The 16,232-nt window shown below is 37.5% G+C and overlaps 4 protein-coding genes across 5 annotated transcripts; 1 reads left to right on the plus strand and 3 right to left on the minus strand.

Annotated features, from left to right (window-relative positions):
- Nucleotides 1–184: 184 nt before the first annotated feature.
- LOC107554633 (SPRY domain-containing SOCS box protein 3-like) lies at nucleotides 185–2,482 on the minus strand. Its single transcript, XM_016237205.1, has 5 exons — nucleotides 2,452–2,482; nucleotides 1,547–1,713; nucleotides 1,092–1,223; nucleotides 623–813; nucleotides 185–530 (listed from the first exon to the last, which is right to left on the minus strand). The coding sequence occupies exons 2-5, from the start codon at nucleotides 1,704–1,706 to the stop codon at nucleotides 327–329; spliced, it is 687 nt and encodes a 228-aa protein (XP_016092691.1). The 5' UTR covers nucleotides 1,707–1,713; nucleotides 2,452–2,482; the 3' UTR covers nucleotides 185–326.
- Nucleotides 2,483–2,892: 410 nt separating this feature from the next.
- On the minus strand, nucleotides 2,893–11,280 carry LOC107554630 (autophagy-related protein 13). 2 transcript variants are annotated; one of them, XM_016237200.1, is made up of 17 exons: nucleotides 11,204–11,280; nucleotides 11,011–11,091; nucleotides 10,791–10,910; nucleotides 10,604–10,650; nucleotides 10,328–10,468; nucleotides 10,169–10,209; nucleotides 9,982–10,078; nucleotides 9,796–9,894; nucleotides 7,937–8,030; nucleotides 7,051–7,149; nucleotides 6,565–6,660; nucleotides 6,236–6,375; nucleotides 6,057–6,141; nucleotides 5,588–5,665; nucleotides 5,316–5,429; nucleotides 4,084–4,212; nucleotides 2,893–3,743 (listed from the first exon to the last, which is right to left on the minus strand). In XM_016237200.1, the coding sequence occupies exons 1-17, from the start codon at nucleotides 11,270–11,272 to the stop codon at nucleotides 3,666–3,668; spliced, it is 1,608 nt and encodes a 535-aa protein (XP_016092686.1). In that variant the 5' UTR covers nucleotides 11,273–11,280; the 3' UTR covers nucleotides 2,893–3,665. The 2 variants fall into 2 exon arrangements, with proteins under 2 accessions (XP_016092686.1, XP_016092687.1); XM_016237201.1 differs by lacking the exon at nucleotides 7,051–7,149 and having other exon boundaries at nucleotides 2,894–3,743.
- A 4-nt stretch (nucleotides 11,281–11,284) lies between these two features.
- On the minus strand, nucleotides 11,285–13,313 carry LOC107554590 (autophagy-related protein 13-like). Its single transcript, XM_016237152.1, has 4 exons — nucleotides 13,132–13,313; nucleotides 11,719–11,799; nucleotides 11,526–11,606; nucleotides 11,285–11,425 (listed from the first exon to the last, which is right to left on the minus strand). Exons 2-4 carry the CDS (start codon nucleotides 11,785–11,787, stop codon nucleotides 11,285–11,287), a joined length of 291 nt encoding a protein of 96 aa, XP_016092638.1. The 5' UTR covers nucleotides 11,788–11,799; nucleotides 13,132–13,313.
- Nucleotides 13,314–13,509: 196 nt separating this feature from the next.
- LOC107554632 (putative nuclease HARBI1) lies at nucleotides 13,510–16,225 on the plus strand. The gene is made up of 3 exons (XM_016237204.1): nucleotides 13,510–13,587; nucleotides 14,979–15,666; nucleotides 15,763–16,225. The coding sequence occupies exons 2-3, from the start codon at nucleotides 14,997–14,999 to the stop codon at nucleotides 16,137–16,139; spliced, it is 1,047 nt and encodes a 348-aa protein (XP_016092690.1). The 5' UTR covers nucleotides 13,510–13,587; nucleotides 14,979–14,996; the 3' UTR covers nucleotides 16,140–16,225.
- Nucleotides 16,226–16,232: the final 7 nt, after the last annotated feature.

Raw genomic sequence — 16,232 nt, forward strand, 5'->3', positions numbered from 1 at the left:
TTCTTTAAAGAACCATCTCTTTCTTACCTTTTTGTAATCTGAAGAACCTTCTTTCACCACAAAGAACCTTTTGTGAAACAGAAAGGTTCTTCAGATGTTAAAGGTTCTTTATGGAACCATTTAGACAAAAAGGTTCTTCTATGGCATTGTGAAGCACCTTTATTTTTAAGAGTGTAGTCACATGTTTTGTTCAAAAGAAGTAATAAAAATATAAAATAATTTTTGAGGTAGGCTGCATATAAAATGGATCTGTTGCACTAGATATAATTGTGTTGTTATTTGAGGTTTGCATGTTCTACATGAATCAGAAACAGGTCATGCCTCGCTTATAAATGCGCATGTGTGTGTATTTGACAGAGCAGAGATGTGGGTAATGGTAATTTGTGTGTGTGTCTATAATGTGAGAGGGACTGTGTGATGATGTGTATGCACTGTTCCTGTAGGGAGGAGATTCTCTGGCTCCTCACACCCAGCTGAAGCTCAGTTTCAGGGGCCGTAGAGCTCCCCAGAGGATACAGAGCCTTGCTGACCTGAAAGGAACACAAAAGTTCCAGGAGCATTTTAAACCCCCACATATAACCTACATCCAGTACTTTCACATACTCAGTGCAGTGATATTTACCTGTTCCAGGCCAGTGAAGGCCACCCCAAGGTTCACTCCATTTCGGAAGAACGTCAGTGTTCCAGTGTTCAAGTCCAGCAAAACCCCAATGACTGTATTTCTTTCATAAAAAGGCTCTGTGTATTTTCGACTCCTTCCATTATGCCAGACGAAGCCTTTGTATGATAGACCCCAACTCTCACTGTCAATGCCTTTGATAAACAATAACAATAAAATAAACATAAAATGATTCAAAGAAAAGCACTGTGTGCTTTTGTATGGTCAACTTGTTCTGTACGCTTCCTCCCTTGTTAATCTAGGTGGTGTTGATAATTAAAATTCCTGTTTGATAATTAGATGATGCCATTCATTTTTAGGTTGTCAAGTAAGATCAACCTGAGGGAGTTTAGGTCTGTGCTGAGCGGAGCTGGGCTGGGCTGATTTGGTAGAAGAATAAGAGCATTCCTAAGAGGAACATGACTGTACTCACCTATGAGGTTAACAAACTTTTGATCCCCTGTGTGCAGAAGTGCATTTTGGGTACCAACCCCCACCATCACAGAGCTTCCATATGGAGGCTCTAGGAACTCGATCTCCCAGTAATGCTCACCGTGAGTGAAACCTTACACAGAAATATGTGTTATTCTGTAGTAATGAATCAATTATTATTAGAAAATTATACCACAACACATGATAGTTATCCTACAAAGCAATACTCTACTAGAGCATAATTAAAGCCTTACTAGCATTATAATAGCTAGTTAAAAATGAACTTGAACCAGGTGTGTTGCAAAGGAAACTAGCACTTAATGTTCAACTTATCACTGAACGTTTACACTGCTAAAGCAGTATCAGCTTGATTAAATGTAAGATTGTACTTTAATAATAAAACTAGCTGACTTAATGTGAACAACAAAAACAGCGTTTATCCCTCACTAGTCTCACCTTTGGTGCCTCTGACCCCTGCAGTGCCCTGACTGTCCAACAGAGGGCCGACATGAAAATATACAGCTTGTCGGCATAGAGACAGATGAGCATCAGGAGACTTACTGTCCGGATCCCATTCCCAACTCTCCCAAGTGTGACCTCTAAAAGAGCGCAACATTTGCTCTCTACAACACACAGCATATATACATATTAATGGCTGTACAGTTACTTTGACTTTACTTTACTTTTAGTTATTTAGCAGACGCTTTTATCCAAAGCGACTTTCAAATAAGAAAAAGTAATTAAAACTAAAAGCTAAAACAATATAAATACTATATATACACACATTTAAGAAAATAAAAGAAATTAAATAAAAATGACAAATGCGTACAACATTTCAAAACTAAACATTTAAATGAAAACAAAAAAATAAAGCTAAAAACAAGTATGAGTATAATAATGATTCTAACATAACACTAAGCCAAACACCAAAAAACAACTACATATGTGTGTATGTACAACCACACACATATACATATACATGTACATATATATATATATATAAATACATTCAATATATATATATAATTTCATTTCCATTTTGTATGTTGAAGTACTGAAATAACTCAAATTAAATAAAACGAAAACTTAATTTAAAAAAAAACTATAGACATAATAAAAAACTAATAAAATTATTATATTACAGTAAAAAAAAAAAAAAAAAGCTATCCAATCAATGTCCCCATTACCAAAAGCAACGGGGGTTTTTGCTATCATTCGAATATTTTTAAGTTAAATATACATGTTATTACATACAGACGACGAGTGTACCATGCGGAGATGTCGAGACTATTTTTTGATTTCAAAACGCGGAGACCATTCAGCCGCACACATCTTCCACAGAGAAAACATACCTGACTTACCAACCGTGCGCTACATTGTGTAATCCGACATGTAATGAAGAAGCAACTAAAACTTTCTTTTGGGCACTTGAAACCCGCTTTTAAAAAGAAATATAGACTGCACAGTAAAGTTTACATAGGCGTTCCGACAGCTGGACGACAGAAAAACATTTCACAACTGCTGTCAAAACAACTGTTTTCATCCTAATTTGGAAGTAGGCGTGCATTTGTGCTACGGCGCTCATGAATTTTAAAATAGCCGCTGCTGCCGTTGCTTGGTAGCCGTTTAGTAACGCACCCTAATTAATATTCATAAGCCAAGCATTCGCCATTCCATTGGGCGAACGACGAGCTAACAAATATTCATTAGCTAGCGGAACTCCAAGGTTTGCGTAAAGGAGACGCAATGTTTTTTGACCAGCTCAGCATATAGAGGAAACAAAAACAGGCCTGTCTGAAATAAATCAGTTTATTACCCAACATTTACATGCCATATTAACAAAGTGAGGAGAGAAAGAAGACACTTAAAATAATAAAAGAAGGTCCAGCTCCTAATGACTTGCCAAACATAAGCTTTAAAAGAAAAGAAAAGGGGAAAAAGCATTCATCACCATTTAAAGACCTGACGAGTAGTAATGATAAACTGTCCCTAAATTAAAAATAAAAAATTACAAGTATGAAAAGTTATGGTAAAATGCATTTACAAGAACCAGGTAAGCAGATGCAGACGCACAATTCACTGTTGTCAATATTCCCTGTAGTGTCGTTCATGTTTAAGCCTGGACATACTCTCAGATTATTCAAGTTTTCGCCTCACTTTAAAGTTGAAGAGAATTTGTATGGTGTCAGCAGTACAATGACAGAAATCTGCTTCAGTGATTAGTCAGTGAACTACATGTGTTGTCGTGATGAGCAAAACAAAAATAAAGGCTGGTACAGGTTTATACATTCATTACAGTGAGCTTTACTTACACAGTTCTGCTATTTTAATAAATACAAGGGTTGGAAATTTTATGTTGCTCAGTTCCTTTAACAGATGCTGTTCTCCTTATTCCTCAGTTCACTTTTTTCTTGAATGATGATTCTCTTCATAGCTCATTGCACAAGGAAAAACTGACACAAAACAGGGTTAATGAAGACATCCAATGAGGGATGCTTCAGTTAAGGAAGCAAGAAGAGTCAAGAAGTTGTGAAGGAAGCAATCTCTGTTCTGTTCTGTTCTGTTCTGTTCTGTTCTATTGTAGCGTGTCCACAAATGCATCAAACTCATCAATGTTCTTCTCATAAATGGCCAGTTTCTCTGGAAGAGAATCCTGCAAAAATACATGTTCACTTTATCAAACATCTAATAATGAACACATCACAACGTTACCGAAGTTTTAACATCATACTACGGCATGAATGTGAATAAATCACCCTAAGTACTACATATAAACAATACTTGCAATTATTTTTTACCCTTAAGATTTTAACACCAACCCTGGGTTTGGTGCTAAAAACTACCTGTAATATATTCATACCTATATGAATACTCTCTATGTCTCTACTCTTATGTATATTCTCATGTTTTTCTTGCTTTAAAGGTCAACCTGTCCCATATAGATTGCAAAAATGTTCAGTATGTGCTGTGATGAGAATGTGTTTGTTTCTCACCAAATCCTCAGCCATAGACTGAGCGCTGACATCGATGGACAGGCTTGCAAGCTGAGGAGGGTTTTGAAACTCTCTATAGAAAGTTCCCAGATCCATTGGCAAAAGGTCATCCTTGGAGAATGCTGGTTTCTGTTTGGCACACAAACACAGACCTGGTCTTTAAACATAATATGAACCATATCTGGCTTTTACCATACATTTAGAACAGGAATGGGCAGCCTTAATCAAACACTCCTGTCTGTAATTTTCAAGCAATTCTGAAGACTTAAGTCAAATATTGTCTTATTATTGGGAGATGCAAGGGTCTGTAGTACTTACCATTGGAAAAAGCCTAACTGCTTACTTGGATCATGTGAGGCATCTCAGCCAATCATACAACAGCCTCGGTCTCCTTCCCTTTGTACTGCCAAAGCCAAAGCGTTAGCATTAGCCGTTACACTTTTTTGGCTAAAGGTTGCAGGCTTGCCTTCCAGTGGCTTTGCTTAAGTTAGATTTTTCATGTGTGTTTGTTTAGGGATGGAGCTAAACTCTGCAGGACAGTAGCCATCCAGGACTGGAGTTGCCCATCCCTGACTTACAAGGTTTGACTAAACAAGATAATCAATACTTGCTTGTTTACACAACTGGTTTCATAGTCCAATTCTCATGTCCCAGCTGCCCACACCAAGCAAGATTGTCTTTTCTTGTTTTTAATTCTCCAGTAGAATTTGTATTGGTTTTAGCCCAACGCTAGAGCTCTGATCAACACCAAAACAGTGCTGCTCTGTCATGCAGAAACAGACTTAAAAAAAAAACATGATCAAGCAGGTCTCTTTGGGCCTCTCTTAAGCAACATCAACTCACTAGCTTCAAAGACTTCCAATTGTTATGGGATACTGCATCATTCAACACTGTATTTATGAAATAAAAATTAAGAAGAGTAAAGTCTTCTTTAGATTTATTAAACATCAAACATATGTAGCTTTCTCTCAGGTCAGAGTCTAAGTTTCTTTTTTTGATGAATAATTGACTTGGATCACAAGATGCTCTGTCAAGGGCTTGATAAAACTCCCTTTTGCTTAAAGGGAAAAAAACGCCTACCAGAACCCATCTCTTTAATGATACTCATCAGTTCCCATTCACTCAATGTACTGATGCAGTGCCTTTCAATGTGCTTGCTGTTACATACAGTAGTTCTCAACAGTACAGCAGATATCGATAAGGGAATTTGTATTATATGTTGGTGCACTTACAAAGTCAACCATGACAAAGTCGTCTTGTGGCTGCCCCCCGCTGTGGCTCGAGCTGTTTGAGTGCAGGCTGCCTTGCAAGGGAGACGAAGGAGCTGGGGATGGAGGAGGGTGCACCTGCAAACAGAGAAAAACACCTCTAAATCACAAAAAAGAAAAGAAAATGAGGAGACAGTGGATGATGCAGTTGCACACTAAGGACACGTAGTGCCTAAGTGGGTTTTCTTAATTTGAAATACATAGTAAATATGTTTTTTTGTTTTTTTTCTCAATACCATCGGGTCGTTCACCTCCAGGTCATTGGCTCTTGGAGCGAATGCAGCAAAAGGAAGATCCAGGCTGGTTGTTGTCACCTGAGTTCCACACATACACAACACATCAGAATGCATTTCCCCCTGAACATGACAGTGTTCATAATTTTTCAGTGTTCATAAAATTCATAATTTTATTCATAAAAATGCATTAAACTGATAAAGTCACAGTTACGACATTTAAAAAGATTTCTATTTCAAATAAATGGTGTTATTTTGATCTTTCTATTCAACAAAAAAATTCTGAAAAGTTCACAATTTCTACAAAAAGTTGCTCAACATTGACAATAATTACAATAAGAAGTAGAAGAAATGTTTCTTAAGCACCAAATCAGCATATCTGACTGATGTTGATTTTAACGAGAACTATTTCAATATACAATAAGGTCATTTTTGTTCTGAAGGTTATTATAAATTATTAGTGTATTCTAACCTGAGTGGTGGCTTTGTTGACAAAAGCACCAACTTTCCTGGTGAAGGTGGTCTCTAGAGCATCACAGAACACAGTCTTCACCTCGCTACCACACACACACACAAACATGGAATCAAATTTTTCTGAATTGATAAATGAAAAATCAGTATTGAACAGTCTGAATCTCTTCACACTCTTACCTACTACAGGATGTGGGCTGTGCCGGCAGAGGGGACTGTCCATTGGGGAATGATGGGATACGACCATGCTCAGCTGCAGTGCCATGATTAGGCTGAGCCGGCACCTGTGGGACTCCACCTTCTTTACCCGGCACAACCATCTGATTTGGAAGAGACACATACATGGCCACCTCAGTCAGGTCAGAACGACACAAACAAACCCATTTCTGTAGACAGGTGCAAGTAATTCCAAGCAGCTCTTCTACATCAGAAGGGATCAAGGGCATGAAGTTATGATAGGGAGGGTGGGGCTTCTGCGTGTGTATGTGCTGGTGCATTGTGTGCCGTACCTGGTGAGGATGTGCACCAGCAGTAAAAGCCGTAGGATGGCACAAATCCACAGTTCCCAGGGCCGGAGTCTGATATGACAGACGAGAGCTGTACAGCTGAGACAGAGATATTCATATCACAAATAAGAGTCGAATGTCAAATTAAGAGGTCGGCTTTTTAAATCTAGTCCTGTAAAAACCTCACTGCAGAGCAGAGAGCAAGAAGGATCAGAGTAGTTGTCAGAGCAAACACACAAATGCTTCAAGTAAAACAGCAGGCAGGTCAGCTCAAGGAGAAGGCAGCAGTGATTGTGTGCTTTTGTCAGAGCAGTGCTCAAACAATCTCTTGTGTGAGTGATACTGTATAACCCTCTTAATTAAAAGGTTATACAAGGTTATGAAGGGTAAGCAGTGGAGTATAGGTTACTGGGGCAGGCCACTTTGTACTTAATCTACCAGCTGCATGCGTGTACACACACTTCTCTCACACACACATACTGGACTCACTTGCTGTGAGACCCCAAGCCCCATGAGGGGAACCTTCAGTGTGGCCATCAGAGCCGGCTTAGGTGTCTTAAAATGTGCCTGACTTACAGTACACACACACTACATGCACACAGAAAGAAAGAAAGAAAGAAAGAAAAACAAAAGCAACAACAGAAATGAAAGCGCTACCACAGAAAGAGATAACGGGGAGAGAGAATCTGATTTCATGGTCACATAAATGACTTTAATGCTAGTCTTCTGCAACCTCCAATACTACACAAGCATTATGTGGAAAGGTAAATACTGCAGCAAGTACACCAAGACCAATGCTATTTTAGTATTATTTGTATACTATTTTACTATTTATTAATATTTTGAAACAGAATTTATTCCTATATTTTCTTTTCTCATTTCAATTTGAGTAGTTGTGTGCAGGTTTGTCATGTTATTTTAGTTTTTAAAAATATTTATATTTAGCTTATATATATATATATATATATATAATTTTTATATTTTATTTCACCTTTACGTCAGCTTTATTTCATTTAGTGAATTTAGTTAACAAAAACAACACTGTTCAAGACACCTGACTAACCAAAAGCTGAGAAAAAGAATGAAAAGAAAACACCTAAGAATAGGGAAGATATGTACTGTACTAAGCAGCAATCTCAGGTCATATTTATGGCTGCAGGAAAGCAAAAACCAAAATCACATATAAAGAATGAGACCTGTTCATCAGGGAACAGTTGAAAGAGACTCATGAATGAAAACAGCTTATCCAAGGTTAACAGTTAATCTCTTAATGGCAGGCTGCAATGCACCTGTACTGAAGTCTGACCTGTGCAAGGAAGGTGGTGAAGGGTTATTTTTAATGGGATAGATGGATCGCTGATAGTGACGGCATTACCTGTGATGGTGGGGAGGTGGAAAAGGACGTGGTGCACACCTCCTGAGAGTCTTCTATTCCTGCATAAGTCCCTCCCTCATCTTCTCCAGGCGTTCTTAGAGAGAAAAAAGAACGGGCCAAAGGATAAGAAAGCAGAGTTATCAGCTTGAATACCTATACTATCAGTATGTAAAAGTGAACTTCTGGTATTAAGGGTTTAATTCCAACTCATCTTGAATTCTGAAATAAAACAACACTTAAACATTGTATGTCTTTCTACTATACAATAAAAAAATGAAATATTAATTTTTACTATAAATAACAATTCAGGTGACATTCTACACTGCGATATATGCAACAGTTTGGGGTTGGTAAGATTTCTTTAATGTTCTGGAAAGAAGTCTCTTATGCTCACCAAGGCCACATTTATTTGATCAAAAATACAGTTAAAACAGTAAGAATGTGAAATATTATTACAATTTAAAATATTTTTTTTCTATTTTATGATGTCATTTATTCCTGTGATGGCAAAGCTGAATTTCCATTACTTCAGTGTCACATGATCCTTCAGAAATCATTTTAATATGCTGATTTGGTGCTAAAGAAACATTTCATATTATTCTCAATGTTGAAAAGTTTAGTATTTTTTTGTAGGAACTGTGATATATATTTTTTCCATAATTCTTTGATGAACAGAAAGAACAGCATTTATTCGAAACAGAAATGTTTTGTATAGGGATGTAACGATTCACTCATCTCATGATGCAATATGATTCACGATACTGATTTCACAATACGATTTTCTTTAACAAAATGAGATTTAAGACAAATTCTAAATGAAAAGGTGTTCTTTTATTATTTCTCAGATAAAATGCTACACATTTCATGTCAATCAAGTGATAACAAAACTAAACAATTTAAAACAAATCCCAAATCAAATAAACAAAAAATAAAAATACAAGAAATCTCCTCATGTAAAAACAGAAATGTTTTGTATAGGGATGTAACGATTCACTCATCTCATGATGCAATATGATTCACGATACTGATTTCACAATAAGATTTTCTTTAACAAAATGAGATTTAAGACAAATTCTAAATGAAAAGGTGTTCTTTTATTATTTCTCAGATAAAATGCTACACATTTCATGTCAATCAAGTGATAACAAAACTAAACTATTTAAAACAAATCCCAAATCAAATAAACAAAAAATAAAAATACAAGAAATCTCCTCATGTAAACAAACTAAGGCTTTGTCTGTGCTCTTTCCATTTAAAAGTAGAGGCAACCACTGCATTTTAATCACAATCCAAACAAAGATGCTGCATACATGCAGCATGAGCAGTTTGTGACTTAAATTTGATTGTATAATTTTGAAATTTAAAGCAAAAACAGAATGGTCTGACTTTAGCTTTGTGAAATTATGCTACATAAAACACATCTGAAGGAAACAAAAGCAGCAGACGCACTGAATGAGACGCAAATTCAATCTCTGACAGTAGGTGGCGCTTATGGAACAGCAGCGATACAGCATTTCCTTGGTTACCGCTGTAAACACAGCTGCACAGCGCTTTTGAATACTGCTTTAATAGACATTATGCAGGGGCACGATGAAAAGAAAATACCATTGAATTTTCTGAAGACAGTCAGTTCCCCTCAGAGATACACTCATATAAACCCCCACCCCCAATTGTTTCGTGATTCGTTTAAAATCTCAACCGCCTTGAATCATTGCATATTTGTATCGATTTTCAACCGGCTTGGCATCGTTACATCCCTAGTTTTGTAACAATGTAAAAGTATTCGTTGTCACTTTTGATCAATTTGTGTCATGCTGAATAAAAGTATTAATATGATCATATCTATGATTTTTACGCACCTGTAACTGCAGGGATGCATGTGTGCCATATTAGTGAAGGGACGCTCCACAAAATGATCAATGATGATACCCATGATAGGGCCTGTCCTCTCAAATTGCCTGTGAGACACAAGAACAATATCTTGCACAACAACACTACAAAACTACAATAACCAGAATATCCGAATACTTGAATGCAATATATACCTTGAAGACATGAGGGCCAAATTAGTGCGATATGCACAGGACAAAGTGATGGTGCCTATGGGAGTGCCTACAACACCCACTCGCACTGACTGGAACCCTGCAGAGAGAAGTGAAGAAGATAAACAAATACTACAGAACATCTACATGTCCTTTATTAGTATTTTGAAGAGAATCTTCATAATATTACCTTCCCCGAGACCTGTCAGCTGGACATCTCCAAAATAGATCCTACCATAGAGATATTAATAAGATCTGATTGTACATATGACATCCTGTTTTCCCTGTATGAACACATGTATCAAGCAACATAGGGCTTTGTGGAGCAAGAAGAAAGTGTGTTGAGTACCTGTAGAGTATGACATAATCATGCCCTTGTTTACGTGAAAGCTTGTAAGCAGGTGTCACCCTTGTGATGGCCAGCAAAGACTTGAGCAGCAGAGACAGCCGATTATAAACTGTATAGGACACTTTAATGTCCTTATCACACCTGGAAAAAATACAAACCCTAGTTATACCCTGGTATAGTAAATATTGACTTGTTGATAATGTATCAATCTTGACACAGAGCAGGTGTCAGCTGACTGCTTTGTCCTGTCTGTGAAGGGGAACTGTGTGGGCTTACTTTTCATTCATTTCCAAACACCACGTCTCCAGCTCCATGGAGTCTCCCTGCATGGGTAAACGCAATTTCTTAATACTCAAGTAAACATCTTTTTATTAAGTTAGGCATTTTAAACATTTTGTTTCTTTTTATATTTTTGTCATGATACTGTTATTATATTGATGGTGAACTAAAAGAAAGACTAGACCTCTGAGGTTTTGAGGGAGATCTCCACACACATGGATCGGCCGATCCCAGGCAGCTGTCCAGCAAGAGCTTTTTTTGCCTCATGAGTCACCTCTGGGATGTCTTTTATTGCCAAATTAAACTGAATAAAAACATGAAAACAACCAGACAGGCAGATCTCACATTAGTTATGACAAAGAAAACAGGACCACTGAATGTGAAGCGTCTTGGATGTGTCTTACCCAGTCTGAACCTGTCGGTGATGAGGATGAGCAAGTGCTGATCTTCTCTCCAAGCCGGGCTTGAACTATAATTTGCACCGTCTGAAAGACACACAGATAAAGCAAAAGATATCATCACCCTGTTGCCTGGCTGGGATACCAGATTTTATGAATGCAACAATACGCTTAGCACTGTAGTGTTTAATGCAATCACCTTCAAGGCAAAGAATTTGATGAATTTATCCAAGTCTTTCCTGTCCTGTGAGCTCAGATCACTATCCATTGTCGCACAAGCCTAAGACATACAAATTAAAGACACTTTCCTCAGTGAACAGTGAAAAAGCTGATACGATCGGCCGATCCCAGGCAGCTGTCCAGCAAGAGCTTTTTTTGCCTCATGAGTCACCTCTGGGATGTCTTTTATTGCCAAATTAAACTGAATAAAAACATGAAAACAACCAGACAGGCAGATCTCACATTAGTTATGACAAAGAAAACAGGACCACTGTATGTGAAGCGTCTTGGATGTGTCTTACCCAGTCTGAACCTGTCGGTGATGAGGATGAGCAAGTGCTGATCTTCTCTCCAAGCCGGGCTTGAACTATAATTTGCACCGTCTGAAAGACACACAGATAAAGCAAAAGATATCATCACCCTGTTGCCTGGCTGGGATACCAGATTTTATGAATGCAACAATACGCTTAGCACTGTAGTGTTTAATGCAATCACCTTCAAGGCAAAGAATTTGATGAATTTATCCAAGTCTTTCCTGTCCTGTGAGCTCAGATCACTATCCATTGTCGCACAAGCCTAAGACATACAAATTAAAGACACTTTCCTCAGTGAACAGTGAAAAAGCTGATATAAACACAATAATTAAAAAGGTACATAATACACATATCTGAAAGTCAGGTCAATTAGTAGGATACAATGGAGGAAAAAGCCCTCATTATAAAATAATGTACATTTACATTATTTATTCATATTTTAAAATCGTAACATATTTAGATACAACATGTACAAGATGAATATCATTAATGTAAAATACTGCATCATCTATTCTATCTAAAATTGTACTCCGCCAATTTAGTTGAATATTTGAATGACCGATGACAGACAAACAAACTAGCAAGACAGGTTTTAATGAATAGCGAAGATGTCTGAAATGTGGATCTAACTCATGGAATTACTGAATAATAACCACCACTGTTATAACATATTACATTATTATAACATTATTAGAATATAATAACAATAACTTGCCACTAGGGCCTTCTGTGCCAATTCTGGGGGCAGAACTAAATTGAACTTCAAAATATATTTTTTTACAGATGTAAAATATATATTTTTTACACAAATCACTAATGAACAAATAGACACAGAATCTTTGTGATGCATGCAGTAGACTTTTGGCAGAGTATTCAACATATTACAATGTCATAGATCACTATTTTCCAAAGATGCAAAATTAGATCAGTTAACCTCAAAACTGTTTCGACTAACGAAATCTTAAAAACGTTGATATTCAAATGAAAAGACAAAACGAAGCCATTCATCAAAAGTGTTGAGATGAGATTGTGAGCCTTCTATGATCAAGAGAAAAAATAAGGTGTGGGTTATCTTGTTTCATCCAACTCTAATAATAGTAATAATTAACGAATTTACTGGTGTCTTTAATACTGTCGCGTCTCTACGGCAGCTCGCCTCCATGCATTTAAACATGTACTCAATAAAACGTATTTTTGTTTTTCTTTGTTTGTGTGTGTGTGTATAATATATATATATATATATACACCTTGCTATGTGTACTGCGTTAGGCTAACCGAGACTTGTCATTTGCACTTATGTATTGTTGCTCTTTTGTTAGTTTTGACTGCTTTTATTGTCCTCATTTGTAAGTCGCTTTGGATAAAAGCGTCTGCTAAATGACTAAATGTAAATGTAAAAAACAACAACGCAACACTAAGACGCCTTCATAACAATCAATGTCACATGACAGCTGCCAGTTCATCCGACTCGAGATTTGAAAACAGTAGACCTGCCATTTGTTTCTCACAGCCAGACATCTCAAATAGTTTACAATCATCTGTATGTGTGTGCAGCCAATGCTAACTCCTTAGCAAAACATGCGCACATACTTACAGCTCATCACAGAGTGGACACTGAACTGTTAACACCTAGAGTTTGACGTTACGTGAGCAAAACAGCGTGGCTGGATGATCAAATACAGACTAATCGATCCTGTATTTTCAGTTAATCACATCGTAGCACCACAGCGTCACACACTGACAGGCTCCCCGTTTGTGTTTATTTTGCTTGCCTGGCTAGGGCAGGAACGACGTGTGCCTGTAACGTTCCCGATTCAACCACGCCACTTTCGTTGTTTTTTAAAATATGGATAAAGGACTGTATGAAATTGTGATATATTAAAGTTATATGCACATATGTGTTATATTATGATATGCATCCGCCTGCTCTTAGTTTATTCTTTAAAACGACCAATACAAATATCGAAAGTGCAGCCGCTGAACAGGGCGTTTGTTACGGGAGCGACGTCACATCTCAATGTCGGCGTACACAAACACTCTCCAGTGCAGGTAACGATTAACTCGTTTTCAGCCAATCTGAATGTTTCCACTACCGTTGTGTTAGTCACATTTGTTCACTGTGAGATCATTTAATTCAAGAGTTGGTTGCGTTCGGTTTTGTGTAAAATACTGTGCTGAGACGACAAACTAGATCATATAACCAGCTCAGTTTAATTGCGATAAGTAACGTTACTGTAATAAAATATATGTGATTAGGTCAAGATAAGCTTTAAACTCGTGTTGTAAGCAGTCACACATTGAAGAAATCGGTGCATGCAGAAACATTTAGCACAAATATACCACTATATTTTGTGGTTTATTCCCTTGCCATTAAATTACAGAAACTAAGAAACGCTGATCTGTGGCTGTTCCTAATACTATGGCTGAGGGCGTGACAGCAATTGTGACATGTTTCTCTCTTCTGGCTAACGTAATTCATCTCTAAATTTCTCTTCCTCTTCTGGACAGTCACAGAAATGCTATTGTGGATTGTTTTTGTTCAAATAGGAAGGCAAAAATTATATTTGTTGTGGTTTTCGTCCACCACTATAGAAGTTTACCCAGCTATGTCGATTTCCGCTTCTGAGAAGCCCAGAAATGTGAAAACTTGGATGTTTATTTATTTAGTCATTTAGCAGATGCTTTTATCCAAAGCGACTTACAAATGAGGACAACAGAAGCAATCAATTGTAGTATTAAAACAACTAAAACAAAACTAAAAGCTAAAACTTTATAAATACTACCTATACACATTTTAAAAATAAAGAAATTAAATAAAAATGACAAATGCATACAGCAAAATGTCAAAACTTAACATTTAAATGAAAAACAAAAAATAAAGCTAAAAACAATTCAAAATATATAAGAGTAGGTATAAAAAATAGGTATAAAAAAGGTATAAGAGTATAATAATGATTCTAACATAACACTAAGCCAAACACCAAAAAAAAACAACTACACGTGTATGTACAGCCACACACACATACATGTATACTGTATATGTACATACACATTTATAAATTCAATATATATATTATTTCATTTCCATTTAGTTTGTTGAATTATTAAAATAACTCAAATGAAATCAAACTAAAACTTAATAAAAGACCTATACAGACATAATAAATTCAGACATAATTTAACTAAAATTTAAATAAATAACAAATACAAATCAAACGACATGCTAATGCTTACATGCTAAAAAACAACAACTTACTTACACATAGTAAGAAATGGTTAAACATGATGAAACAGAAGTGAAACAAGTAATAGGAAAGAGGAGAAATAAAAACCTTATCCTTATCCTTTGCCGGTGTCCCTGCCCGGATGTATCATGTTTTAGTTATTGACATGGCATTACATGACAATAGCTGACATTCACATGTGTCATTTGTCCACACATCCTCCTGAGTGTGTGGAATGGCAATCTCTATTGCAATCCTAGACTGTGACCTGCTGCTGCATGGCCGTGGGCACAAAACACTTGATCGATTTGATATCGAGACAGTGTCAGATGAATTCCTGCTGACAACATTTGGCTTCCCACGTGAGTTCATTTATTATCTGGTGGAACTGCTAAAGGACAGCTTGTTGAGACGGACACAGAGGTCACGAGCCATAAGCCCAGATGTTCAGATACTCGCAGCCCTGGGATTCTACACAACCGGGTCCTTCCAGAGCAAGATGGGCGATGCGATCGGCATCAGCCAGGCCTCCATGAGTCGTTGTGTTTCTAACGTCACTAAAGCTCTGATTGAGAAAGCACCAGAGTTTATTGGCTTCACTAGGGATGAGGCCACCAGGCAGCAGTCTAAAGAGGAGTTTTACCGAATAGCAGGAATTCCTAATATCATGGGAGTAGTGGACTGTGCACATATAGCCATTAAAGCTCCCAATGCAGACGACTCTTCCTATGTAAATAAAAAAGGATTTCACTCAATCAATTGCCAATTAGTATGTGATGCCAGAGGACTGCTGCTGAGTGCTGAGACACATTGGCCAGGTAGTCTGACAGATAGAACTGTCTTTAAGCAATCCAGTGTGGCAAAGCTTTTTGAAGAGCAAGACAATGACGAAGGTTGGCTTTTAGGTGAGAACCATAGTTTGGTTGCCATAGTGACTTTTTCTTGACATTGCCAAAGTATCCTGTGAAAATGTCAGTGTATTTTCGGTCTCTTGTCTCCAGGTGACAACCGTTACCCTCTGAAGAAGTGGCTGATGACTCCAGTCCAGAGTCCAGAGTCCCCTGCTGAGTACCGCTATAACCTGGCCCACACAACGACGCATGAGATTGTGGACCGCACATTCAGAGCCATTCAGACACGTTTCCGGTGTCTGGATGGGGCAAAAGGTTACCTGCAGTATTCTCCAGAGAAATGCTCCCATATCATCCAAGCCTGCTGTGTACTACATAACATTTCCCTGCAGTCTGGCCTTGATGCCTGGACTTTTGAGAGGACTGAGGCCACGGACCAATCAGGGGAGAATATCGATCTCAATGACACTGTCGACCCAGAGGCTCTCAGAGTTCGACAGGAACTCATCCAAAATCATTTCAGTTAGGATGGAATTCACCATTTAATTGTTTTAAAGATACACATTGTTATTGTTTTCCTGTATGCAAACATTTTGTTCAGGGATGGTCCCTCCCCCAAA

This window comes from Sinocyclocheilus grahami, unplaced genomic scaffold (genome assembly GCF_001515645.1).
Source record: "Sinocyclocheilus grahami isolate Dianchi unplaced genomic scaffold, SAMN03320097.WGS_v1.1 scaffold508.1, whole genome shotgun sequence".
Lineage (NCBI taxonomy): Eukaryota > Metazoa > Chordata > Actinopteri > Cypriniformes > Cyprinidae > Sinocyclocheilus > Sinocyclocheilus grahami.

Coding starts and splice junctions, on each gene's coding strand:
- LOC107554633 (XM_016237205.1), bottom strand. CDS start 1,706: ATGTTGCGCTCTTTTAGAGGTCACACTTGGGAGAGTTGGGAATGGGAT. Junction 1,224..1,546: donor AGGGGTCAGAGGCACCAAAG/GTGAGACTAGTG, acceptor TTTCTGTGTAAG/GTTTCACTCACGGTGAGCAT. Junction 531..622: donor CCTTCACTGGCCTGGAACAG/GTAAATATCACT, acceptor TGTTCCTTTCAG/GTCAGCAAGGCTCTGTATCC.
- LOC107554630 (XM_016237200.1), bottom strand. CDS start 11,272: ATGGATAGTGATCTGAGCTCACAGGACAGGAAAGACTTGGATAAATTC. Junction 10,079..10,168: donor GCTGACAGGTCTCGGGGAAG/GTAATATTATGA, acceptor TTCTCTCTGCAG/GGTTCCAGTCAGTGCGAGTG. Junction 4,213..5,315: donor ACTTTGTCATGGTTGACTTT/GTAAGTGCACCA, acceptor TGTGCCAAACAG/AAACCAGCATTCTCCAAGGA.
- LOC107554590 (XM_016237152.1), bottom strand. CDS start 11,787: ATGGATAGTGATCTGAGCTCACAGGACAGGAAAGACTTGGATAAATTC. Junction 11,607..11,718: donor TCAAATTCTTTGCCTTGAAG/GTGATTGCATTA, acceptor TGTGTCTTTCAG/ACGGTGCAAATTATAGTTCA. Junction 11,426..11,525: donor CACCGACAGGTTCAGACTGG/GTAAGACACATC, acceptor GTTTTTATTCAG/TTTAATTTGGCAATAAAAGA.
- LOC107554632 (XM_016237204.1), top strand. CDS start 14,997: ATGGCAATCTCTATTGCAATCCTAGACTGTGACCTGCTGCTGCATGGC. Junction 15,667..15,762: donor TGACGAAGGTTGGCTTTTAG/GTGAGAACCATA, acceptor TCTTGTCTCCAG/GTGACAACCGTTACCCTCTG.